This window comes from Manihot esculenta, chromosome 4, assembly GCF_001659605.2.
Source record: "Manihot esculenta cultivar AM560-2 chromosome 4, M.esculenta_v8, whole genome shotgun sequence".
Lineage (NCBI taxonomy): Eukaryota > Viridiplantae > Streptophyta > Magnoliopsida > Malpighiales > Euphorbiaceae > Manihot > Manihot esculenta.
The window spans coordinates 2,073,742-2,101,190 of record NC_035164.2 but is presented as its reverse complement, the minus strand read 5'-3'; the positions used below and the strand labels follow the sequence as shown (position 1 = coordinate 2,101,190).

Genomic DNA, 27,449 nt, shown 5'->3' with positions numbered 1-27,449 from the left:
AAACCTTAATTATTTAGTTTCTTCGCTTTTCAGATCCGACCAAATTTAAAAACCATTTGCTTATCTTATTTAATTTTTTAGTGGGCAGCCACACCAGATTTGATTTTTTTTTTTTTTCAATTTATAAATTAACTTTTAAAGTTAAAAGCTGAAATATAAAAAATAAAATGAAAAGACATAATACATAGCTTCCTCATAGGCTTTTAATCATTTTATACTTTAAATTCGATAATAAAAATAAAATAAACGAAAATGCATGTTATTAATTTCACATATGACTATTTGATTTAATATTAAACTTAATATCATTACTTTATTTTAATTTATTATGACATAAATTACTTTTTTTTAAATTTTATTTGATAAAATTAATATTATTAATTTTTGATAGATGTTTTTTAAATGTTGAAATATATTTATTATTATTATTATAAAAAATATTTAAAACACTTTCAACCTGATTTTACTTCATAGTACATTTATTTGCTTTTAATAAAATTAAATAATATTCTTTTAGCAACATATTTATAATTGTCGTTTTATCTACTGTTCTTCATTTTCTGATTTTTTTCTTTTATTCTATGGAATAGTAATATTTTTCTTTATAGATTTATTTTTCATATTATTTAACAAACAAATAAAAAGAATTGTCCAAACAATTGATTAGTATAAAAAAATTATTCGCACATTTTTGAAAATTGTATTATTTTATAAGATTAAATCATAATTTTTTATATAATAAATAATCGTTTAAAATAGATTATAAATTATTACCGCAAATATAATCGCATAATACATTCGATTATTCATCAAATAAAAAAGAGATTTCACATAAAGTTATAATTCAATAGATTATGTCGCATATATAATAGTAGAATTTTTTATCTAGTCACTGTGTAAATTAAATTTTTAAAAAATTTAATAATTAATTCTATTTTTTTACAATATAAAAATTAATAAACATAAAAATTCAAATACATATTTTTATATGATTATTCTTAAATTTTATATAATTTATTATATTTATTATTTTCTCTGTGCTTCAAAATAACTATTATAAACACTAATTATTTTATTTTTTTTTAAATTTATCAATTACAATACGACTCTATCTCAACTACATCAATATCATATTTTATCAAAGAAATAATAATATTTTAATATTTTTAAAATAAATTTATATTTATTAATTATTGTTTATGAAACTTTTACTTCATAATTATATTATAATTCTGCAATATATTATCAATAAAAGCATATAATTTTGCTTGAATTTAAAAATAATATTCTTTTATTAGTTATATAGAAAATAAGAATTTTTGCATAAAATGTATTCTCTCAATTTAATTCAAAGTAAAAAGATTTAAATTTTAAGAAAATTTTCTACAGAAATTAAGTGCCATTAAAATTTTAAATTAAACTATATAGATTTTAAATTATAAGAATTTGAATTTTAACTTCTTTTTTAAATACAATAAAAATATAAAAGTAAAGTGTAATTATCAATAAAATTGAATTATGCATTTCTAAATAAAGTAAAATTAGATATTACTAATAAAAACTTAAATTTAATAAATACTGAAGTGTCTCATATAGTTATAAAATTTTGAGTTTAATTTTTAATAACTAAATAAAAAATATAGTGAGATTTCTTTTGGCAATTTTTTTTTATCAGCGCAGCAAAATTTCAGTTTAATTTGAAATTAGATTAAAACCAAATTGATTTATTACAATTAAATTAATTCTAAAAATAATTTAAATTAGATTGAAATCGATTAATTTAGCTTAATTTAAATTTAAAATTGAATTTTTAAAATAAAAAATTGGAGTGGGACCGGACCACTAGCCTTTGATATTTTTTCCGAAAGAAAAACACAGAAAACGCAGGCGCAAATGTTTATGGCCGAGGGTAAGGGTCATTTTCGGTGTCTTTCATATGCGCTACAAAACTTTATCCCTTAGAATAGCTAAAATTACATTCTTGCCACTCATTGATATCCGGACTGGCCCCACCTTTCCCTCCCGCTATAATTGGCAATATAACCAAACGAGTCAATGACCATCAAATCCGTCCTTGACCACTCCCGCAATTTCAAGCGCAAGCTAAGCCCAAATCCGTCAATTCATACATTTATTGTTCTAGAGAGAGAAAAACCGAGATAGCGGAAGCGGTATTTTAGTGAGAGAAAGTGCGTATTAAAGGGACTCGTGGAGGCTTTGTTCGTGCGATGCGTGGAGGACAGGTGACACAGCAGAAATGGCGAATTCTTCTTCGTTCTTCAAATGGCGGATCGTAAAGCTTCTCTGTTCTTATAAACCCTAACCGTTTTCATTATATTACTCTTGTTGTATCTTCATATTTCTGTAATTTTTGTTCTTCAATACACTCGAGAGATCTGTATATATTCAGGTTCGAATTCCCTCTCTTTCGATCAAATCACTCGCATTGCTACACTTGCATTCTTCTTTGATTTCTATCTCTGTGTCTATTTCATTTGTTTCTCTTAGTCGCTGGTTTTGGCTATGTGATTCGTGATTTTAACGCGTTTTAAATGATTTGTTATATGCTTTGCATGAGATATTTCTTTCTGCATAAGTTTTTGTTTTGTTTGTTCTCCGGTGTGAAATCGGTTTTGGTTCTGGTGTTGGTGTTGGTGGTGGTTGCAGGAATGGCGGAGGTGGCGAAACTGCTGTATATAGTGGTGGTGGACGAGGAGGAGAAGAATGAAAAAGGGAAAGAGTCGTTCCGATATACGCGTCCGGTTTTGCAGAGCACTCTGCAACTCATGGGATGTAAAGCACGTCATGCTTTCAAGGTATATCATATTTAAATGCTCTTGATATTTTATTTATTTATTTGTTTTCGGTAACTTGAAATTTGAGATGTCGCCTCTGCAATTTAGGGCGTTACTCCATTTTTCTATTCATTGGTCGGTCAGATTTCCGCTGGTAATCATGGATTGAGGTGTGATTATGGTTTCTCTTCATTGTGGAATCTGGATGATTGGGGTTGGCGGATCTGTTGTCTATTCTGCGAGAGCCCAGAATTTCAGCTCCCGTCCCCAACTCCCTTTTTCTCTCTCATTCATGTGCTTATGTTTCTATTTTGAGCCGTTCAACTGTAAGGCGTGTCCTTGTTCAACTACTGTTGGAAACAGTGTCCAGTTAAATGACATTGTGTTAAACTCCCTAGTGCCTTTTTTGTAGTGGCAGTTCCTCGCTTCTCTGTGTTGAATGCTATCTTTCTTGTAGTTCCTCCAATATGATGTGTCTGAATTAATCCAGTTATTTGACCTGATAGCGTCTTGTACTCTGTTGGTTTTTGGCTTTGCATTGATTAGAAGGCTATATTTTATTAAAAATCTGTTTAAGTCGTGTGAAATAGGATTTTTGGTGTGTAATTGGGATATTGTTTAGCGGCTAAGTATTTGGGCACTATAATCCAATCACTAGCCGCCTTATGCAATTTAGGTGTTTTACAAGCTTTGGCATGGTTGAGTCGTGTAGTGACTTTCATGCATGTGGTTTTTCTAATTAAATTGATTTCCAGATGGACAGCATAATTTTCTCACTCTTTTAATTTTCTGCAGCACTAACTCTACCAACACTCTTCATCAATGTTTTCCCACTAGCTCTCATAGCTAAAAGGGATATTGTAATTGTATTTCTTGAAATGATGAAAACACTGGTGATATTTGAGCTATTTCTTCTAGACCAATCACAAAAAATTATAAACCTCTTTGAAATTGCAATTTAATCCTGTGATTTCACTTTTGACAGTTTTGACCAAATAGAGAAATGTGGTTGCAATTTTATCCAATTGGGCTTCCATTTTATCTAATTAATCAGCTTCCCCTTAAGATTATTTTTCTCCATGCAAATTTGCTTAAATTGACAAAATTAGAAGTGTAATTTTGGTCAAGTGGATGATACTGCAAAATTTATACTGAACTCGGCCAAGATTGGAACCAGTAGATTAAATTTCAATCTGATATATTCTTTTTAAAAATTAACCAGTCCAGCTTTCTATTCAGCAGGGGTCATTTTTCCCTTTTCTAATTCCATGATTCTGCCTATTGGACTGTATTCTGGCATGTCCAGTCATGCATTATGGGAACCTCGTGAAGCTTTATTCTTTAAAGCTCTATTTATGTCATTGGAAACGATGTGTCTGGAAAGAGAAAATAACATTTTTTGCTGCTTGTTTCAAAATTCAAAATGATCTGGAAATGAAATAAACTTCATATTTTCAATAAGTAAATTTACAAAAATGTTTGGAAATAAAATGGAACTTCATATATTTCTATTTATAGTTGAGTAGGACCCAAAAAAAAATGGAGACAAGATATGGGTAAAATGTAGTTGTAATTTGTTGATGGATAATGATCTATTGGTAATATGTTTATTTGGTTCTGTTATAGGTTCCTTCACTTTTTACGAGCTTGTGAAAATCTGGAATGTTGCATTTTGTTTAAAATGTAAATAAGAGTTATTTCCTTGAAAATGTTCTGGTTGGAAATGGGTTAGATATTTTCCATGAAATGAAGAAGCGTCCGGTCGGTGGAAATTGAGTTGCAGTACAATTGGTAAAGTTTCTGGTAGAAATCATGATTCTGTGTCATGGGATTTCTTTTTGTTTTGCTAATTTGTTTTTGTGGCATTAAGTTGCTACTTATTTCATTGTTCAACTTGACATTGCTGTTGATTACTGGATTCCAATTTTTTGTTAAAGAAAGAGGGCACTTTTGCTGAGTATCCTTTCTTTCTTTCTTTTCAGACTAGCCAAAGGGTTTTTGAGCTGATGAGGAATGAACCTTCGAGTGATGTTCTACTTCCAAAAGAAGCGGCGGTAAGTGGGGTTGATGCTTCAAAAGGAAGTGGGTGGAAAGATTATGGAACCAGGAGCCTATCGTTCGAATTATACAAAAGGCGCACAACTGTTATTGTTAGAAGAGAAACTTTCATAAATGTTGTTTGCGATTCTCTGAATGAATACAAGTATGTAGGTCCTAACCAGAGGGCAGACTTGGTTTTGGCATGTAGGTAAGCTATAAACATCATACTTTATTGAAATATTAGTTGTATCTATAAGCAGCAACCAATTATATGGATCCTGCATGTCTTCCTTTAACTATTTTTCTTTTGCGCTAACAGTTGATTGTAGTTTTTTTCTTCCTCTATAAAGAGTATTGCTATGTACCAATAAGGCAACGAGTTTTGTCTTGGTTGCTTTGAAGTCATTTCCAAAGTTATGAGATCCTGAATTTGAGCCCTACTTGGGGCCAAATGAACCTAAGAAAGTGAGGATTGCCGTGTGCTCATTTATAATGAGTTTTTAGTCCATCCTTGGTATTGATATTTTTGGTTGAGGATCAGCAAGCATGGTTGAAATCCTCATTTGGGGAGATAACCAAAGCTGAAAGAGTTGAATAAAGTTGCTTGCCCATTTTTACCCAAATGAATTATCCTTCAGAATATAGGACATTTAAGGCAGTACTTCTAATAATTATTTGGTCAACCTTTCTATGAACAATGAACAACTAAGTATTCAAGTTAGGATCTACCATTATTAATAGTCATAATAAAATATAAAACAGTTATAGCAATTGTTTTCCCACTTTTTGGCACTTAGTTTGAAACCCTTAAAGAGGGTTATTTCCTTGGGGGCATTGCTAGATGGTGGTGATAGTATTATCTGAAATGAATTTTCTAGTTATGCTATTGTTCTAATCCATTTTTGCACTGAAGTTTTGTATCTTTTATGTTATTTCCTCTCTTTTTTCTCCCATTTCAAGATGATCGATGTCTGAATGCTGTGTTCTATATACTATCTTTTGTGTTTCAGAATTCGGGAAAGGAAGGAATCTGTAACTGTGCTATTGTGTGGCACTAGTGGCTGTGGCAAATCTACTCTGTCTGCATTGCTGGTATCCCTTTATCCTGTAAACCAGTGATCTATCTTGGAATTTGTGCTTAAAATTACAATATTTTTGTCCTCCATTATCATCTTGCTTTATCATCATCCTTTATGATCATCGTCATCATTATTGTTTGCTTTTCTTGGGATGCCATGATGTATAAACAGATCGAATAGATAAATTTCTCTGTATTTATGTAATGAAAAGTTTACCCCATGTTTCACGCAGGGTAGCAGATTAGGAGTTACTACGGTAATATCAACAGACTCTATTCGGCACATGATGCGGAGTTTTGTTGATGAGAAGCAAAATCCTCTGCTTTGGGCTTCAACATATCATGCAGGGGAGTATTTGGATCCTAAGGCAGTTGCTGAAGCAAAGGCCAAAAAAAAGGCAAAAAAATTGGCTGGCATTGCAAACTCACGTCCCAAGGACGAAGTATGTGATAGTTCATCCATGATGAAATCTGATAGTCAAGCACTGGATATGGGTTCTTGTGCTTCTGAATATATTAGTCCTAAACAGATGGCAGTTGAAGGATTCAAGGCACAAAGTGAGATGGTGATTGACAGTCTTGATCGTCTGATAACTGCATGGGAGGAGAGGAAAGAATCAGTTGTTGTGGAGGGGGTTCACTTAAGCCTTAACTTTGTGGTAAGTAAAATACCTTTGCTATGCTTATCATTAGATGTCTTTCCTTAGCGAATTTAAGCATTTCCTTTATTTTAACCGTGTGCAGATGGGGCTAATGAAAAAACATCCTTCAATCATACCATTCATGATATATATTACAAATGAAGACAAACACTTGGAACGATTTGCTGTTCGTGCAAAGTATATGACGTTGGATCCAGCTAAAAACAAATATGTGAAATACATTCGAAACATCAGAACAATCCAAGATTACCTTTGCAAACGGGCTGATAAACATCTTGTTCCCAAAATCAATAACACAAATGTTGACAAGAGTGTAGCAGCCATCCATGCAACGCTTTTCAGCTGCCTTCGCAGGCGTGAGGCAGGGGAGCCACTTTATGATCCTGCCACAAATACAGTTGCTGTCATTGATGAGGAGTACAGGAACCAGCGTGCTGCCAACTCAATGAGCTCTAAAGGGATGTTTCAACTTATCCAGAGGAAAGGTTCTTCTAGGCATTTGATGGCTCTTGTTAATACTGATGGGTCTGTGGCAAAGGCATGGCCTGTTGGTTCTGTGGATAGTAGTGGGAAGCCTGTGTTGGGTTGTGGAACTTATAATGGAATAGGGATCCCTATGTATGGACCATTGCAGATTGGTAAAGCTGAACCAGTTAATCTTCAGTTTGGACACTTTGGAATCAGTGCTTGGCCCAGTGACGGTGGTACTAGTCATGCTGGAAGTTTTGATGAGTCAAGGGCTGATTGGACCGATACTGGAAGTAAACACCATTCTTCTTGTTGTAGCTCTCCTCGGATGTCTGATGGACCTGCCAAGGAGGTATTTTGAACTGCATTTATGGCTTATCTTGCTTGAAGCTATTCATTTTAATTTCAGGGATAGCTGGTTACGAATAAGGGGTGATGAATGGAACTTAAATTCAAATCAGTATTTGGTGTCTTTGTTGGCATTAAGAGAAAATATTGCCTATTTTTCTAATTGGATTCAATTTCCATTGCCTCTTCAGCGCAAGGAGGAACATTCAGTGCATGGCAGTGATGAGGAAGTCGATGATCCACCAGAGATGGACAGTGATGAGGATTATAGTGATGATGATCAACGTGTCCATGAAGAGGTCGGATTCAGGATTTTTATTGAATATTTCAGTACATTGTGTCAAAATCTAGAATTTCTCACTTGATTCTAAGAACAAAAGATCAATGAAAACCACTGAAATTTGGTGCATTCGTACTTTCATCCTCCGTCCCAAACCCTTGACCATGGTGAAAAAAAGTAAAGAGAAGAAAAACTTGCAGTCAAGCCCTTGAAATTTATGAAGCTTGAAACTTTGATTCATAATTCTTTACAGTTATGAACATTGTAAATAAATACTATTAAAACAACGTATAGAACTTCATTATTAATTCTTGTTTGAACCTGATGAATTGTACAGATCGGCTCAGTTGATGAGGAGTCCACAAAATCTGATGAAGAGTATGATGACCTCGCAATGCAGGATGTGCTAGAGAATGGGTATTGGTCAGACGATGAGGAGTCAAAAGATAAGCACGCGCAGAATCTAGACCGATTCGTGAGAACTAAAAGTGAGCCAATGAGGGAGCCATTTTGCTCGTACCCTTCTCTACTTGTGGAAAAGGCTGGAAGAAGATTGTCCAACTCTGGCAGCTTCAAAATGAGAAAACGCTCCCTTAGCATCCCAGCCATAGGCAAGCATGGGTCTGTGGCTAGTGGCCCAATTCTTTCTGGAACTCCACACAGATAGTAGTTCACTTTGTGCCAACTTGTGGTTTTCTCACCTTTTTCTTTCTTTTTTACCCCCTAACTTCTTTCCGAGAGTAATCTGGTGATTCACACATCCTTGTTTATAGTAATGCACGGTACAATTGTATGACTTGGAACGTTTTTTTTTTTATTTGGTTTTATCTTTTTGTGTTCTCTTTTCTGTGCAAGTAATTAAGCAAAATGGAAATGGTTCTGATTGATTATGATATGGAGATTTTTTCCGTAAAGCCATTGCGTTCTTAATTTGACCTGCTTAACTTGCTTGATTAAACGGTGTGGTTCCAACGATGTCATGTTGTTCCACTTGCCATCTCCCACAAAATCCCCTTGGTAAATCCGATGTATTAAACAACATGTGGTCTAGCCCCATTCCTTTGCTCTGCGTCTTGCTTCCACATGCTATCTATTTTCCCAGCCTTTTAAATGCCATTTATTAATACCCAAAATGTATCACCACTGAAGTTAACATCTCTAGTGGTACCCCTATCAAATTGAAAGCATTCTATTCACCAGATCTAGTTTATAATGCCCATTTATTGTCATACCTTACATGTGGGTGTCTGCTTTCAAATCTCTATCATGCATCTTCTGTCACAATCTCCAAGCTTGAAATTGCCAAAGCTCGACAACCCATCTATCAAAATTTTGTATGTGTTGACATTACTTTATATGCTTAAGTATTGGTTTTAGTTTCTTTACTAACCATCTTCTCTAATCCTCTACACCTCTTGATCTCTCCGCTCCTACACAGCCCATCAAAAACTACTGTCAATGAGTCCATAGAAACCTAAATACCTTACTCGTCTGCTCATTTCTCTGAAAAGCGAGCAAATGCCCTCCCTGTTCAAGTTCTTTCGTAATTTCTATTCCAATATTCTTCATGTGATCAAAAGTCTTCAAAACTTGGTTATCAAATATATACATTATGCATCAAATATTGAATAACTTTGCCAATGTTGTGGAAGGGAGAGGCAATTAATTACACTTTAATGCTCTCTCTGTATAAAATACACGTGCCTATTATTATTCATATTCAGTACCATTGTTATCATCGTCATTATCGTTACCTAATTATTTCTACTATTATTATTACTATTTAATAATGAAATGCTACCATCACTGTATCTACAATAGTCGCTAAACTATCATTGCCACTCGGTTATTACCACTATCATTGCCACTCGGCTATTACCACTATCATATACAATATTTAGTCATTCTTACTCTTTCCTCAGTTCTTCACTTGTTGCTATTGCTATTACTATTTCTCAATTCCCACTGTCTAATTATCGTTGCCTATTTTCTACCACTATTACAATTCAACCGTCAGTTATATAGCTATTTCCATTTATTATTATCATTATAAATAAATTAAATATTAAAATAAAAACTTACATTTTCATCGTTACAAACTATTATATAAAACTAATCATACTAAATATAGTGTGAAAGCATATCTCGTACAATCTTGGTTTATCTAATCTAGTAAACTCCCAAGCTAACCATACTATGATAATACCACTTGTAATAGTACAAATCCAATCATCATGTCAACCCTTAGGTCTATATTATAAGAAGAGTGTGAAATTGTTATATTAAAATTACTATTTAAGATTATTATAAATAAAATTTAATTTTTATTATACATAATAATATTATAATAAGTGACTTATTCTAAATCTACTAACTTATAATTTTAGCAGTATTTTTATTCATTATAAAAAAAATATTATTATAGCAACAGAAATAAATATATTATTCACTTGTTGTTTAACAGCCACCTTGTAATTTTAGTAATACTTTTGCAGTTATAGACTAAGTATAGTTTCCTTGCAATAGTTCATATAATTCAAATCATATCTTTAGTTGGTCTAAGCGTGATTGAGGGTAGGCCCCACAATTCAATTTAGTCCTTAGGGATTTATTGTTTGTTGCACTTAATTTTGGTTGGTCTTAATACGTGTCCTACCAATAGTTTTGAAAATCATCCATACCAACTAACAATCTTGTTAGTTTCCCATTATTTTAGTTGATCCTAGGAAACAATGTTACAGTTTCTAGCAACCTAAACCTAACTAGTTTTTTTTTTTTTTTTTTTTTTTTTTGTCCTAGAGTTCTATTTTCAGCCTAAATCCAATATGTGGGTAAGTAAAATTTTAACACAAAAAGAGTAATTTAAATAATCAATTGAATTTTGATTGAAATTAAAATTTATAATTTTATATTTTTAGTAAAACATATAATTTAACCATATGACCTTCATATACTTTAATTCATTTTTATTATTAATTTTTGGGTATCTAATATTTATAAAAATATAATTATTTAATTTTTAAATTAATATATACTTAAAAGGGTTCATCATTGAGCATGCATTTTAAAATAATTTCTTGGGATCTTTATGTTTCAGCAAAAATGGAAGATTTCGGGCCCCATTGAGAAAAATGAATTGAGTGGAAATTGGAAATAGCCAACAAAATAAAATTATGTTGAGAGGAATGGGTCCTTGAGTTGCATGCACGCCACGTGAATGCCCAATGGAAGGGCAGCAGATGGGACCATTTAGGACCACCATATGCTTTTTAAGACCTTTTTAGCATTAAAAAGATTGAATTCAAATGAAACTTTGGACTCTTTTGTTTTATGAGTTCCTTTCAATCTTCAATCTACTCTACTTAGTCACATGTTTCTAAGGGAACTATTTACTCCACGTGGCTTCTCTTCTTCTCAAAAGATATTTTTAAAAAAATCACATCAAAAAATTATTAAATATTTATGGTGTGACAATTGATATTTCAGTTCATAAGATTATAATAAGATTCATTTGTTTCTTACAAAATATATTTTAGATATTTTTTAATTTTTAGCGTTTGAGATATTTAAAAATAAATTATTTTAAAAAAATATATAAATTTATTAATATAATATTTTTAAATTATTTTTCATAAATAAATAAAAATTAAATCACTTAAAATTTTAAAACTATAGAAAAGTTAAATCATATTAAAATTTACTACTTTTAAAATTTTTAATTATTTATTTATTTATTGCAATACATAATGAGACTTCCTTAAAAAAAGAAAATGATTATTTCTTTTGCAAGAAAATGAATTAATCTTTGGGTTTTTTTATGTACAATTCTTTTCTGCAACAAAATTAGTGTCATCTTCACCTAATTTCCATTCAAGTTATATAAATATTTTAAAATTATTATTTTTTAATTCTTTATTTATAAATAAAATAAGAAAAACATTGAAACCTTCTCTAGTTTGCTTGTTAAATCTTTGAACTAATCAAGCTAGTTAATTACCTTGTTTCCTTTTTGCATAGCAGAAGTCGTAAGAAACATTTCCAGATAAATTATTAAGCCTACACATTTTAAAATTCAACTGTTTACATGTTTTCTTTTTTTTATTTTTTTTTCAAAATTCTTTTCTTTGGTAGACATAGTTATTTTTGGAAGAATTATTTTTTTATTTACCTCAAATTATAGGTTAGGTTCTTTTTAAGATAATAATTTATAAACTAGCTTTCTAATATACTTTTATTTTATATAAATTTAAAAAATAAAATTTATTAATCTCATAATAAAATAAATTAGTAATAAAGTAATATGTTCGGGATATTATTAGAAAAAATAATATAAGAATGTATTGCGTTCAATTATATAAATTATATATTTTTTTAAATACACATGAATAAAATTATTATATATAAAAAAATATTTTATAATTTTACTTATTTTTATTTTAAATTTATATCAAAATAGTATTGCGGTATTGTACATAAATAAAATAACAGTAATTATTGCTATTTGCTAATCGCCGGTTACACATATAATACTTTAACACAAATTAAAGTAAAAAATCGATAAAATTATATAGTAATTTTGTATAATTTCTTCTTAATTAATTTCTCAAAAAATTATTATCTGAAAAGTTTTTACTTGTAAAGTTCATAATTCTGGCTTGCACAAAAAAAATTAAAACTGATACTTAACTCCAGCATCCATAAAAAATGGGAATGATAATTAATATCAAATAAGAGAACTCATGAAAAAAAAATGAATTAAATTTTTATAAAATTTTTTATTTTAAATAACAAAAAAATATATCTTTTATTTATATATGTTTTACATAGTCCTACTCCAATTTTCCAATAATTCCGAAAAGATTTTCTCTTGCAAGATTTCTTGATATCTCACACTGCTAGTCTTGAGAGATTTCAGACACAGTAGTGTCAGTATAACAATTTCTTCAAGAATAATCATCTGCAATATATATATATATTTTTTTTTGAAATAGGGGTGGGGGAGTCGAACCTTTGACCTCACAAGATTACAATGATGCACTTTCCACCAGACTAAGCCTCAGAGTGCAATCATCTGCAATATATTGAATTCAAGTGTTTAAATATATCCTTTATTTTTCAAGCCATTAAATTACTTAATTTACAATTAATAAATGTTGAAATAAGTAGTTCAATACTTTTCTCTTTTCCTCTTCTCTTTTCCTCTTAGTGAGGTCAATAATTCAATATGAATAAAGCAGATACTCGCAAATACTCGTTCCCTTGAGGTCAAGAGTTCAATATAAATAAAGCAAATACTCGCAAATACTTGTTTCCCTTGCATATATCTTCCACTTTTTATTTAGAAAATAACCTCCACCTTTTATTTAGAAAATTTATTTTTTTTTCAAGTGAAAGAAATAACTTCCTTAAATTTATAATAAATTAGTAAAAAATACAAGCCAAACTTTATGAAAATTTAAAAATTTTAAATTAATTTAACTCCAACCAAATAACACCTAACATTTTTTTATGTCGAAAAGTAGAGTATACGAGGTTAGATATGTCTGCAAGAGGAGTGAATTAGAAAGAGAAAGAGTTGGTCCACCAATACCTGATTTATGAGTGATTGAATGCTAAAGCCAACACAAAAATGGCAGACACAGTATACCATGAAAGATTTTCCAGATCATCAAAGTTTTCTCAGAAACCGTTTTCTTTTTCAATGATCTTTAGCTGCTTAATTCCAGACCAAATCCATAAAATAATCAGTTTCTGCTTTTTTTTTTTTTGAAAAAAAAAAAAATTTCTAGTCAAGGCAGAGGTTTAGTGGGATGGAGAAGCCAAAACTCCAGTAAGCCTATTTTAGCTGAGATCATCATCATCAACATGCCTTTATGTAGCGACAAAATTGGATAAGCTCTTGATTTTTATGCAAATATTTTTTATTCTTACCTTGTTTTCATGCTGATTCTGTTCAGCTACTTCCAACTGGCCACTTGCTTATATAGCTTTAACTTTCCCTGAAAATTCAGAAATATTTTTCTCTGCCTGTAAAAGTCAAAATCAAAGATCTATATCTATGTATAGAGAGTTCATAAATGGATCTAAAACTAAATACCCAATATAGATAAAAGGTGATTGATTGAGAAAATCTTTTTTTTTTCAATTACAGAAGCATCATCGTGATTCTTTCTCCATCTTCTTCTTCTTCTTCTTCCTGGAACTCCTTGAATAATCATAGATCTGCAAGTCAGACACTCAAAGCTTCTTGAATCTTAACCTTCACTGCAAAAAACATAAAGGAAAACATGTAAATTATTTTAAGAGATACCCATTAAATCCATTATTTGTGAGTCATAATAAAACTTTCTGACCTAAAAAAGAGAGAATCCATAAACTCAAATAAAGAGAAAAGCAAAGCAAAAGCTACTGATTAAAAAAAAATACCCATAATCAGCTGACAGCAACAGAAAGAAAAAAAAAGAAAGAGCTAAACTTTCTAGATTGTGTGTATACGAATCTTCCCTTTCTGTAAAGTCGTTTATTGCCGATGCAGCATCATCAAGATTCTCACTTTCAAAGAACTTTGGTTGATGGAGAGAGAGAGAGAGGGAGAGGGAGAGGGAGAGAGAATCACCACCGTGCATTTGCATGTGAATCTTGATGGTGCTACACCCGCAAACAACGACTGTCAATCTCTCCATGCACAAAGTTCCTTCCTTCATGAGTATAAATAGGGATACAAAGGCAGAAAAAAAAAAGAAAAAAAAATATTTTTTGAAGAAAATTTCATAAAGCTTTTGTAGCAACAAGGCCACGAGCACGATCTGATGTGGCCTGCTACCACTGGTTAAAATCCAAATGGATTACGTGAACTGGGTGCCCAACAAAGAATCTGCCTTCCTGGTTTTATCCCAAAAAAAAAAGAAAAGAAAGAGCCAAACCTTTGGGTATTAAAAATATAAACATACTAAAAATGAACTAAACAGAATCAAAAGCTGGCTATGTAATTTCGGAATTCACAGATTTTGTTATGTGGGTCTGATTTCTCTGACAACGAGATATATTTATAGAAAATTTCCATGTCAGATTCAGGCCGAAATCACTCTCTTTCTTTTCTTCTTGGTTCATGACTGTAACTTTATAACAGTCATAAATATCACATACTGCAACTCTGTAGTAAAAAAAAAAAGGAAAGAAATCTGAATACAAAACCCAGTTAGTTTTTGAAAAAGAAAAAAGAAGAAAACCAATATCTTCTTTCTCGGATAAGCGAGAAAATGAAGGAAAATTTGCATATGTAGAGGTTTGAGAGAGAGAGATAGGAAGAAGAAGAAGAGAAATTAAAGAAGGATAGTAACAGTTTACAGAGGAAGGACAAGTTGACAGGTGTTTTTATATAAATCGATTAGTTTCTTTTTAAATTTTACTCTCCCTCTTGTTTTTTTTTTTAATGTGTGGTTTTCATTTATACTAGTTTGTGTATTTTTAGTATAATTACGTGGTTTTTTTTTATTGGTTGATGCTTAGCTGTATAGTACCTGCACAAAGTGTTGCCTTTGTTTCTCATCGATTCCCAAAACCCTAATTTTTTTGTGAATACGTGGCATACCTGTGAACTTTATAGTATACCTACTCTATCTGTTTTTTTATTTTTAGAATTTTTTTAAATAAGTGAAATTTTATGATTTAAATATTTTTATTAAATATTTCATTTTCCCATTTACCCTTTAATAAGTAAAGTACTTTTATAATATTAATTAAATTCATTGTTTTTATATAAACATTTTAATTAAAAGGTAATTTTTTTTAATCTCTGTTTTTGTTAAAATTTAATATATTTATTATTTTTTCATTGAGAAAATCTTAAAGAACAATTTTTTTTAAAAAAAGAGAAAGTGTTTTACTAAATTTAAGAAGATAAGTCTTTAATTACTAATTTTTTTTTGTTTGGAATAATCTAATTAGTAAATTATGTAAAAGACAAAGAAGTCTTATTATATAGTATTAAAACTTAATTATAATATGATATTATTAGTATCCAATGGATGAAATTAATTAAATTAATTACTGAATTAATTGTTTAAGTAAACATGTGATACATTAACTATTTGATTTTTCTATAATTTTATTCAACTGTCACATGCAAACATTGACCATAGACTAATTAGTTATACCCACTACCTTAATTTTATTACTAAATACATAGTTTTAAATTATTTATCATAATCATTAATATCACCTCCCACATCTTCGGTATAAAAAAAATATATATATAATAATTAATATAAAATTATAAAATAATTTAAATTAATCATTTTTAATAAATAAAATATAAATTTAAAAATTATTAAATTAATTTAGACCTATTTATTATAATTGATATTAAAATCATCTTAATCAGAAAATTGTATAAAATAAAATAAAATCATCCTAACAAACTACAATAAATTCGAAATTTTATTTATTTTTTTATATTTTAAATTTTAAAAAATTTTATTAATATATTTTTTTAGTTATATTAAATTGTTAATTTATAATGAAAATTTAAAATTAAATTATTCTTTTTTATTAATCATATGATATTCTATATACCCAATTAATAATATTCAAATAATGCATTTACAGATTTAATTTAGTGTTAAGTGTATCTGAGTAAATCTGAAAGGTCTCATATTTTATTCTTCAATCTCATTTCTATTTAAAAAAAAAAAAATCAAGTAATTAAAGCTTTTCTAATAATTGAGCCTACATGATTCAAACTCTCTAACTTTATAAGTAAAATTCGCTTGAAAATCAAGCTGTTGTTGGTAAAATTAAATTACTATAAATATCTTGATTCATATTATTTCGTTAGAAAAAAAATTATTATTTACTCAATATGGTTTAATTCATGATATAAGTTAAAAAAATAATACTTTGAAAATATAAATACTATTTGATATTTTCTAAAAATAAAAATAATTAATATTGTTATTTAAATATTATTTTTTTATTGTTACTGTAAGAAAAAATAAATTCTAAGCACGTGAAGCTGTCTTTTGGACAAATATTAAAATTAAGGATAAAAATCACAGTGCTTCCAGCTACAGGTACAAGCAATCGAGTTTGGTGCTTTCAGTGCCATCCCACCACTTGGCTGCCAAATATGGTAAATTAATTAAATTTTAGATTTGGTTTAATTATTATAGAAAATTATTTTTTAAAAATTAATAAAATAAGAATTAATTAATTGTAAAAATCTCTTTACATTAATATGAATTCATTTTATTTTTTGAATGAATCATTTTCCTTTTTCATGAATATTACAAAATTAACTATAATCATTAGAGAAAAACTTTCATGTTCATAATTTTTTTTTGTTAATGAATATTAAAATCATTTTTAATTAAAGTTTTGAGTTTGAATTTTATTTAACTTACAGTTAATTGATAAAGACTGCACAGTTTATGAATTTATTTATAAATAATAATAATAATAATATGATAATGGAAATTGGTGGTGGGAGGCATAATTATGATAAGATAGAATAAGGCCACAAACTCACAGATTCTATGCACTCTTTTTCCTCCAATAATTTTTATTTATATATATATATATATATATATATATATATATATATATATATATTAAAAAATATTTTTTTATTAATTTTTAAATTATATATTTTTAAAAAATTTTAAATTTATTAAAATTAAAAATATTTTGAGAAATTTTTTTAAAATAAAATAAAATAAAATAAAATAGAATTGTAATGGTGAATTTATATGTTATTATAAGAAAAAATTACTATTTAATTTTTATAGTAATTAATTTTTTATTTTTAAAAAATTTGATCTCTCAAATTTTTTAAAAATTTGTTAATTAATTTTTTCGTATCAGAAATATTTTTAAATTTTTTTATAATATTTAATGGTTAAAATTGACAGAATGATGAATTAATAGATTTTTTAGAATGTAAATAATGTTTAAATATATTTTTTAAAATTGATAGATAAATTAGTGAATTTCTCTATATTATATGAACTAAATAAAAATTTCTTCCTATTATAATATAAAAAATAATAATTTTGAGATAAATAAAAAATAATAAAAATTATGGTCTAAAAAAATATATTTTCTGAAATTTAAGTAATTTTAGGGCATAACAATGCTCCCATGTATAACGTTTTAGGTAAAATGTCAAGTGAATAACAATTTAATATATAAATAAATAAGTGAATCTTAAAAAAAATTATCAAAACAGTTTTTTTTTTCAAAAAATAATTTTTTACACACATTTCTCATCTTATTTTATTGGTTAATTAATTTACACTATCATGTCATACATTAATATTACATCATCATTTTTATTATATAATTTATTTATAACATCAATATTATCAGTGGCGGAGGCAGGAGCTTTCCTTTAGTAAGGTAACGGCTGCGCCGTTGCGGCACCACCGGCTACGCCGCTGCGGCACCTTCATTTCCCTTCAAAGTATTTTTCGGTTGCCGGTACAGCACGTGTCCCTTTCCGTACCTTTCCTCCGCCCTAACTATTACCATACGAGCATCTGAATATTTAAAAAAAAAAGTTTAATACTTATTTTTAAAAGAATTTTAGCATGCTAAAAATTATCAAGTGATTTTACAAATATATTTCTAAATATCAATTTGATATTTACAGAATAAATAATTTCAAAATGTTATTAATTGAGCCTAAATATAATTTATGAAAAATAAATTTTCATTTATTTTATAGAAAATATTTTTTTAAAAAAAAAATCTGTATTTTTTAGCATTTAAAGTAATAACAAAATTTAATTAACAAAAAAATTTATAAATTTTCTAAAAACTTATAAATTTTGAATTTACACGAATGGTGGTGGAGATTTTTTTTTTTTTTACATAATTAGAAAATTTATATATATATATAATCAGAGAAAATTGATGGATAATACAATGATGTGCACACAGCCTCCACCTGAAGCTCCCATATCCGTACAAGCTGATGTGGCGAGTGCAGATTTTGCTGTATATCTCATTGGTCACTTCCATCTTGTCATCCTGATTGTGAAACTTTCTCTCAAAGTGTGGGGTCCCTTGCTTCCTATTGGACCTACCACGGCCTTTTAATATCACTAAGGATAGTAAATTTTCCCATTTATTTTTATTTTTCCTTTTCCTCTAAAGACAAAACGCCTATTTTATCCTTAAAAGTATAGATAAATAGTAAATTGTGTGGCATTGAGGAGGGTTTCAAGGAGAAAAAAGAGAGAGCGAAAGAGAGTCGATCTGCTTCAGCTTCTTTGGTCTTTTTGGCAGGGAAGCCTGATTTTGCTCCTTTCCAAAATAGTCTTTCATCGGCTTTGTTTGGTTTGGAGTTTTAGTATATTATTTCATTTGTGTATTTTTTTTTAGTTGTATATTAATTTGCATTGTTGTTTGCTTAATTTTGATAGTGGATTTGTTGTTTGTTGAATGTGGCTTTCATCATGAGACTGTTAATATCACTTTCCCTTTTTGAATATTCAACCTTTTTAGAAAAGAGCAGATTTTAATAAATGATTGAGTGTTATAATATTTAAATATTTATTTTTATGAACAAAACTATATATCAGCTTGTTAGAAATTTATTATATTATTTATTTTATGATAATAGCTCGTATCATAATCTATTTTAAATGATTATTGATGATCTAAAATCCAGAAAATAGGGTTAAAAAGCGTTCTGTAAGCTTAGTCTGAAAGGAGGGTGTTCCTCTCTCTTTTTATTCCTTTCCTTCTTCCGAGCTGGGTTGAAAGAAGAGATTAAGGCTGAATATAAAGGGAGTTTGATCATTGGGCCAAAAAGACTGGACCGACCTGATTGAGGAATTCAGGTGGAGTCCGGTCCTAAAACTGAGCGGATTAGACCTGACTCATGCGAGAGACTTAAAAGTCTTCAGATTATGGGCTGTCATATTGGGTCTGGCCTTGAATCGGGATAGTGAAATCTAGCGGTCATAATTATAATGCTATATTAATTCATTTCTTTCATTAAATTTATTATTATTAATTTAATTATGATCTCGTCAGACTTGATCTTAACAATGTAAATGGGTGCATAATTTCATAAACATTGGCAAAAGAAAACCAGGGATAGATTGATGAAGTAAAATATAAACAGAGTACGTGTATCGAAAGCAATCATTTATTTGAAAAAGGTTTATAATCTATTTTCAAAAGTGAAGTCTTATATATCTTATGGATTTATCTTATTTTTTTTAGAATTTAAATATATAATTAATTTATTTTAATAATTAAGATATTTTATTTATGCTACTAGAAAATTACTCAATTAGTCTTCTTTCATATTTTAAGCGCATAAAATAAATAAAATTTTAAGCTAGAATTTTTTTATTATTCAATGATATTTATTTTAATAGTGAAAATGAAAAAATTATTCCTCGTTATTTAACTCATTAGATATATTCATCATTTAATGTATTTTTTAAATAAAAAAAATTAAATTATTTTCTGTATTTAAAAATTTTATTAAGATATTTATATAAAATATTTTTTATAAATAAATAAAATTTAAAATAATTTTTTTATATATATTTTTAAAGAAAACCAAGTTAATTAATTATAGTTTTCTTTACCCTACATAACTATTTCATGAGTTTTTTTTTAATAAAAAGAATTATTAATACAAAGGAGATTTTTTTTGTCAATATTAATACAAACAAGAGTACTAAAATATATGCGAGATGATTAAAAAATCCAATAAAAAAATGTATTTCAAAAGAAAAGGGCTTATAAATATGAGTGCCACTCATGCAAATTGCAAAATATTACATACACTTGAAATTGTTTCACATGCAACTGGCAGCTGACAATTAACAATTTAAGGAAAAAAAATATTAATTTTTAATTTTAAAAATAATTTAATAATTTAAATTATTAATTTTATAATTAAAAAATAATTGGAAATCAAAACAATTGAACTGTGTAAATCCAAACGTGGCTGTTTCATAAGTCTCCATGTGTTGAGGACCATGATATGTTTGTGTAGGTCGTTTTTCATACAATAATCAAATTATTGGATTTATTATTAAAAGAAAATCAAATTATTGAATTTTTGAGAGTCTCAAGTATGCCACGTGTGCTTACTATTTTTAGCCATGAAACCTTCTCTAGGATCAGTGGCAGATGTGGATCAATTTTGCCTTCAAAACTACTTCTATATGTACTGACCCTTTATAAATTAATTTTTAATAATTTTCAAAGGATTAAATTTAGTTATTTATTTATTTATAAAATAAAAATATAAAAAATTAACCTATTAATATATTTTTAACGATAAAAATTAATAAAATTTAATAAAAAATTATTTTATTAATAAAAAAATAAAAATATTTTAATAAATTTTTTAAAATAAAGAGATTAACTTATTAATAATTATAATACTCAATAATTAAATAATAAATTTTTTAATTTTAAATTAATATGTAAATTTTATAATATTTTTTTAAATTTAAATTAAATATTAAAATTATATTGAATATATATATATACACTCGACTGTATTGCAAGTTGAGATGATGCAAACGTAGAAAAAAAAAAAAGCTGACGTATACATGAATTGATGATATGGGGAAGGAGGAGAGGGGACATGGGGTGTCACATGGGAAACACGGGCTGTTTCTGAGTGAAATGGAATAAATTTGTACGGATGGGACCTCCTTGCCACGTGACACTTCATGACCCTTCTCCTCTTCCTGGGTTCCACCCTCTGTCTGTCTCTGTCTTTTTTTTTTTTTTTATATTTAATAAATATCAATATTCAAGTTTTGCATCCTCAAAATTATCCAAGGCAATAATGCGTCCATGATCTCTTGGTGGTGAGCTTAGGGAACTGGCAAAAAGACATACATAGAAAAGTGGAAGGGCATATGGTGATCCCATGCGGATTATATAGTAGGTTGGCCTATTTTTAGTCACAATCTGAACCCCTGCATGACCACCACATGAATCCACGCTACTTTTTCTTCTAATATCACGCGTGCCCTTTTTATGATATGTCTTAATTTATTTCTGCAACTATTTTTTTTATTAACAACTGCCTTTTTATCGTTATTTAAATTCGAAATTTTAATTATAATATTAATAAATAAAAATATTTATATTTTTTAAGAGTCAAATAAAAAATAATATTTATTTTTATAAAAAATAAAGAATGGTACTTCTCGTTACATACCTTATGAATTATACTCAAACGTCAGGTCTCGATCTAAATAAAAAAAGAATCATATGGGGAGCTTGAATTTTGTCCCGATTCATCGTCAAGCGTGGTTATAATAGCAAGGGACAACGACTCTTTGATGTTACATTCTTTGAAATCTGTTTTTATATCTTCACAAGTTGCAAGAAGCGCTCTTTCTGTTTTTCCCCAAACTTAGATATTTCTAATAAAAGAAACAAAAAAAGCCAAAAATTAAAACAAGATAAGTATGCATGGTAATGGGTGATATCGTTATGCTCAAATCTTAATTATATTTACATTATAGTATTATTTTATATTAAGTTATAACCTATAAATTAATAAAAATTACAATAACTAAATACATATTAATCATATTTTTAGTAATTCATATAAAAATATAAATAATTTTGATTTATTATTAATTATACTTAAAATTTTACTGATTTAACTTTAAATTTTTATAAAAATAATAAAAATTATTTTTATTTAATTTTATTAATTTATATAAATTCAAAACATAATTAATAAAATAAATAGTATAATATCAATTTTTTAATAATTATCGATAATATGACTAATAGAATTATATTTAGATATTTAATATATTAATTTTAATTAATACAAGGATATAAAATATATATTTAACTAAATTTAAATACTTGAATTCATAAAAAAATTAATTAAATCTATAATTAACGATTTAAAAATATAGAAAGTATTTAATGTATTTTTAAAATAAAAAAATTAAATAATTAATTTTATTAAATAAAAAACGAATAATAATTCTTCTAAATTTAAAACTTTCTAAATTTTAATTTTAATATCATTAAGCTCTGCTATTATCAGTTTTACAACTGCCTTTAAATTTAAGAAAATATATCACAATTGTCCTTTAATTTTAATTTGTGTAATGAAATATTTATTTAACTTATTTTTCTTTAATTTTTATAAAAATATTCATAATTAATTATAAATTATAACTAAAATATATATTTATCTATTTTTAGGATGGTATTATATACTTTTGTATTTTTAATTTTATACATATTATTTTAGTTTTTTTAATTACATATAAATACTACTTAATTATTGATTTTATTATTTTATATATATATAATAAAACATGGTTAATACAATCTATATTATTTTCAATCTATATAATATCAATCTATGTAAATCTAATTAAAATAAAGCAAAAATAGGACTTTTTAACATTAAAATAAAATATATAAATTAAAAAATAAAAAAAATATATAATACCATCCTAAAATTAAATTAGATACTTTTAAGTTAATTATAAACTCGAATAAATATGAAATAAATAAATATAAATTTTAATCAAATAACATCCATAAAATTAATATATATATATAATCATCCAAAAGTTTAAATTAATTATAAACTCAAGTGAATAGAAAATAAATTTTTAAATTTTAATTTTGAATGCATCATAAACTCAATTATATAATATAAAAACTCATATAATAGATAAAAATATAAATATTATAAAATTATGAAAATTTACGACTACAGACCCAAACTTTAAAAGTTTTACATGTCAGTACTAGTGCAAAATGGGCCGACCAACAAGTCCATGGCTATGGTGCCTGGTCCAAGTTTTCCGAACCAAACTGAAATCTTAGCTGTCGATTAAAAACAGGAAAACTAAAGTCATAGCAGCTGGATACCGGGCCTTGCGCCGCTTTTGCCTTTATAGTTTTTTTTAACCATCAATAACCATTAAAATTAATTTTAATAGCGTTAGATATATGAACTCGCAAATTTAGTTTTATAATAAATATATTTAAATAAATTTGAAAGTATATTTAAAATTAAAAACTTTTGATTAGAGTTTATTTGAGTGGAGGAAAAATAATTTTTGGGTAAATTAAATAAACGTTTTGCAAGATTGTGCTTTTCAGAAAATTATTGATTTTGTATCTTATATAAGAGCTTGTATCACCAAGTCTTAATGGGAACTGGCCGTACTATCAAACTTCATTTATTAAAAATTATTATTATATTTGTAAATCTGAAACACTCAATAAAAAATAATTATTTTTAACTAATAAATAATTTTTAAGAATTTTTTTCAAAAATTATGACGCTCCTCTAATATATTTATATTTAATAATTTTAAAAATAGTATATAATCTTTACCAGCTTAAAGCGGGACACTTGAATTTACATTGCGAGTGAGAAGCTTCATGTTAGATTCTGTTGACGGATTCCCCTAGAAAAGCATCCTCTCTCCGGCTCTTCCTTTCCTCTTTTCTCCGATCGATCGTCGCTTCTCTTCCTTCCTTCTCTGCTCGAGCTCGCTGGTTGCATTCGTTAGCTCTCCATCATAGTCGTTGCAGCCTCTGTCTGTTCTTATCTTCTTTGATTTCCTTACTAATTTTGGTCGCTAATAGATCGAAGCTGCTCATTGGAGACCTCGCGCTCTTGTACAGTTGCAGTTGCAATTGAGTTGGGATTTTAGATTTTCGAAGATCCAAGCAAACAATTTCCAGTCCAGAATTAATTTTCTGGTAATCTTTTTTCTTTTGTTTACTTCTCGAAATTTCGTTTATGCAATTGAGCTGATTGTGAATTAGTCAAAGAGGAACTGTCAATTGGATAGTCTATTGAGGAATTTACAGCTTTTTTTATCTGCTTAAAAATGGAGGACACTTTCATTGATTTCTTTTATAATTTGCTTATATTATTGCTTAAATGGTCCCTTTTCCTTGACGTGTTTAGATGTTTCTATTTTATCTAGCAATTTTGCGAAACCCATTGAACTGAAGTTAGGCATTGGAACCGACACACTGAACTGAACCAAACAACCGCTTCAGTCCGATTTTCCAAGTTTTCGTTATTAGGGTTTTTTGTCAAAATTTCAGATGAAACGGAACCAACCCGACCGATCCTCATCCCTACTTGAAATAGCTTCAAATGGATGTGAAATGGCTGTGGATAATGAATGACTGAGCATTATTAGGCTATATTCATTTACAAGCTGAGTTCCATTTAGGTTGATTTGCTTCAAACGATAAAATACTCCATGGAGCCTATGTTTCGTGTTACTTCCTCCTCTAAGAAGTGATGTTATTTGGATTACACAGCCACATCTTTGTTGATGTGGCTGATGCTTTTACTTGCAAGTATTTAGTCTTTGAAAAGTAAAAAGGATACTCATGCTTCGCACACAATTATGTTGTATATCATTTATGCTTTGCTGCTTGCCCTTTCTTGGTTGCTGATGCCTGCCGAATGAAATAGTTTTCATGTCATTAATCTGTGCACCATAAGACTATTATCTTTTTGTGATTAGCTATTTACTTATCTTACAATTACAAAAGGATACTTATTTATTAAGTTGGGATTCTTTTTCAGCTGTAGGTTACTAAGATAAGAGTGAAAAGGCAAGTCCATCTTTTTAATCTCAGAGCATGTATGTCAACTTTTTTCTGAATGAGGAACCTCGGTAGATAAACTAGTGAGAATTCTATTAATAGGGAATAATGCATAATCAGCAAGGGAGTCAATACTGTTTATCCTGGATCAGATGAAGTAGTCAGGTTGGTTGTTGACTTAGACCAAATGCTTAGCAATCTTATGTGATGCAGTCTTCACATCTCTGAAACTTAATTAAATATCTAAAATACCTACCTATCTAGTTGGTTTTTATGTGAAAAAGGAAATTATTAAGGATTGGATTTCAATTTATTTTTGCATGGGAATTTTAGACATCTAAAATTTAATCCCAATTAAACATGGGATTTTCTCAGTGCAACTTTGCTCCGAAATTTTTGCTTCTTCAAGACTCCAAACTGAAGTCCTTTTGGTTTTCTCTGTAAAGTGAAGCCTGGTTTTAGCATATCATTGGCCCTGGAATACATTATTTAGTCTTCTAATTCTCCACTAATCAAGATCTCTGCATCCTAAAGAAGAAACTGAGCTCTTAATCAGAGCTCTAGGTTCTTCCATTGAGGAAGTTTGTGTAACTTGGACTTCAACCAGTTTGCTTCCTTTGCATTATGGAAGTGGCCCTATGGGAGTTCATTTCAAGAAATTTGCATGTCCATGTGTTCTGTTCACACTTCTTTCTTACACCAACTTTATGCAAGCATGCATGCTTCTACAACTGAGGATGTTGAGTAATGAGAAAAACCCCACTTCCTTTTGACTTTATGTTTAGCCATTGAACCTAATCTTTTACGAGGTTCAACCTATTGGCTTACTTTGATTCAACGGGGCCTAATTTTAAATGGATTTGCAGAGGTTCTCTTGTACTTGTATAGCATCATTCTTGTTTTGTTTAGATTAGTTTTACTAAGCCAGGAGGAAATTTGAATATGTCACACAATTCTCACTGTATGTTTTTGTTGGGGCTTGCACTCCTTGGGTCCCTCTAAAGATATTTTTTACTTGACAATGGTAAAGGGTTAGTATAAGAGGAATGTAATGTTCAATATTTTTGAGAGCAAACTGAAGGTTAATACCTAAAACCAATGAAGTTTCATTAATAAGTGAATTTACTGGGGTAAACAAATGAGTACAAATCCTACTCTTTTTCAATTGAACTTTAAGCTAATGAATTGTGATTTCAAATTGTGGCCCAGCAAATGGATGTGCAATTCAATTCCATCAATATTTTGTTGATAGAATGTAAAGCCTCTTTTTTCCAAATCAGGTGATGGGGATTATGTTTGGTAAAAAGCCAGCCAGCATAAAACTTATAATGAACCTTTATGAACATTGATTGTTGTAAGGGAGCATGATTCTTCTATGTAGCAGATTTCAAACTGTTAAATGAAGCATGGGGTAAGTTTTTTTTTTCCATCATATTTTTAAAAGGCTCATGGGAGGAGAAAATGTTTCTTTTCAGGTTTGTTGATGTTGCAACTTTGATGATTTTGAGCCCTTAGCCAGTTGTCATCTCTTTTCAAGATGAGCAACCAATATGGCGAAGACCATGTAGGTAGAACCGTGACATTTGATTTTATTGAAATTAAATGGTGGCTTGATAGTTTAGTTCTTATGCAGGAAGACACAACAGTAATGGGATTTGAAGTTCCAAAATCTCCTGATTCGAGTTACAACAATCCCTACCCTGGGAATGAAGATGAGGCACGTGACCCACCTTTAGTCCCTTCTCACCTGCAACACACCTTGCTTAGCCACCCAGCAAGTGTAGACGCTCCCGAAACTATTCCTGCACCGCAGAGTGTAATTCTCAATCATCTTTACATTGAGAACCGGGAGGCCCCACGTTCTATGGTGGCTCTTGGTTTTACTCATCGCTTCCGTTCAAAATATGTCACAGTTGTGCTGTACAAACCAGTTCAGAGGAGGGGGAGCAACAGCACTTAGTATTCATATAGTTTAATCTTTAGTTAGAGTTGGTCTCTCATTGCCCTAATTGTGATAGAAGTAGTTGTGATTGACTGAAATACCAAATTAGCTGGATAGAATATTTTATTGTCTCACAGCATCTCTTGGTATTAGGACTATTTTATTGGAGTTATATTTTCACATGAAGGATCAATTATTATCAATTCTATCACAAGGGAAGATTCGCTAT

General features: G+C 28.7%; 2 protein-coding genes across 5 annotated transcripts; both read left to right on the top strand.

Moving 5' to 3' along the window:
- The first annotated feature begins 2,153 nt into the window (after positions 1–2,153).
- Positions 2,154–8,585, top strand: LOC110613987 (P-loop NTPase domain-containing protein LPA1 homolog 1). Of its 2 annotated transcripts, XM_021755430.2 has the most exons (8): positions 2,154–2,410; positions 2,668–2,816; positions 4,778–5,043; positions 5,846–5,927; positions 6,147–6,572; positions 6,658–7,395; positions 7,583–7,690; positions 8,009–8,585. In XM_021755430.2, the coding sequence occupies exons 2-8, from the start codon at positions 2,670–2,672 to the stop codon at positions 8,336–8,338; spliced, it is 2,097 nt and encodes a 698-aa protein (XP_021611122.1). In that variant the 5' UTR covers positions 2,154–2,410; positions 2,668–2,669; the 3' UTR covers positions 8,339–8,585. The 2 variants fall into 2 exon arrangements, with proteins under 2 accessions (XP_021611122.1, XP_043812119.1); XM_043956184.1 differs by lacking the exons at positions 2,154–2,410; positions 2,668–2,816; positions 5,846–5,927 and having other exon boundaries at positions 4,906–5,043.
- Positions 8,586–24,058: 15,473 nt separating this feature from the next.
- On the top strand, positions 24,059–27,449 carry LOC110612791 (SNF1-related protein kinase regulatory subunit beta-3). 3 transcript variants are annotated; one of them, XM_043955554.1, is made up of 4 exons: positions 24,059–24,411; positions 25,259–25,287; positions 26,754–26,842; positions 26,912–27,449. In XM_043955554.1, the coding sequence occupies exons 3-4, from the start codon at positions 26,816–26,818 to the stop codon at positions 27,236–27,238; spliced, it is 354 nt and encodes a 117-aa protein (XP_043811489.1). In that variant the 5' UTR covers positions 24,059–24,411; positions 25,259–25,287; positions 26,754–26,815; the 3' UTR covers positions 27,239–27,449. The 3 variants fall into 3 exon arrangements, with proteins under 3 accessions (XP_043811489.1, XP_021609283.1, XP_021609284.1); XM_021753591.2 differs by lacking the exon at positions 25,259–25,287; XM_021753592.2 differs by lacking the exons at positions 24,059–24,411; positions 25,259–25,287 and adding an exon at positions 25,324–25,443.

Bases quoted from the DNA above. Each gene is read 5' to 3' on its own strand.
- LOC110612791 (XM_021753591.2), top strand. From the start codon at position 26,816: ATGAGCAACCAATATGGCGAAGACCAT. The intron at 26,843-26,911 runs GTAGGTAGAACC...GTTCTTATGCAG, and splicing joins ACCAATATGGCGAAGACCAT to GAAGACACAACAGTAATGGG.
- LOC110613987 (XM_021755430.2), top strand. From the start codon at position 2,670: ATGGCGGAGGTGGCGAAACTGCTGTATATAGTGGTGGTGGACGAGGAG. The intron at 5,928-6,146 runs GTATCCCTTTAT...TGTTTCACGCAG, and splicing joins CTACTCTGTCTGCATTGCTG to GGTAGCAGATTAGGAGTTAC. The intron at 6,573-6,657 runs GTAAGTAAAATA...AACCGTGTGCAG, and splicing joins ACTTAAGCCTTAACTTTGTG to ATGGGGCTAATGAAAAAACA.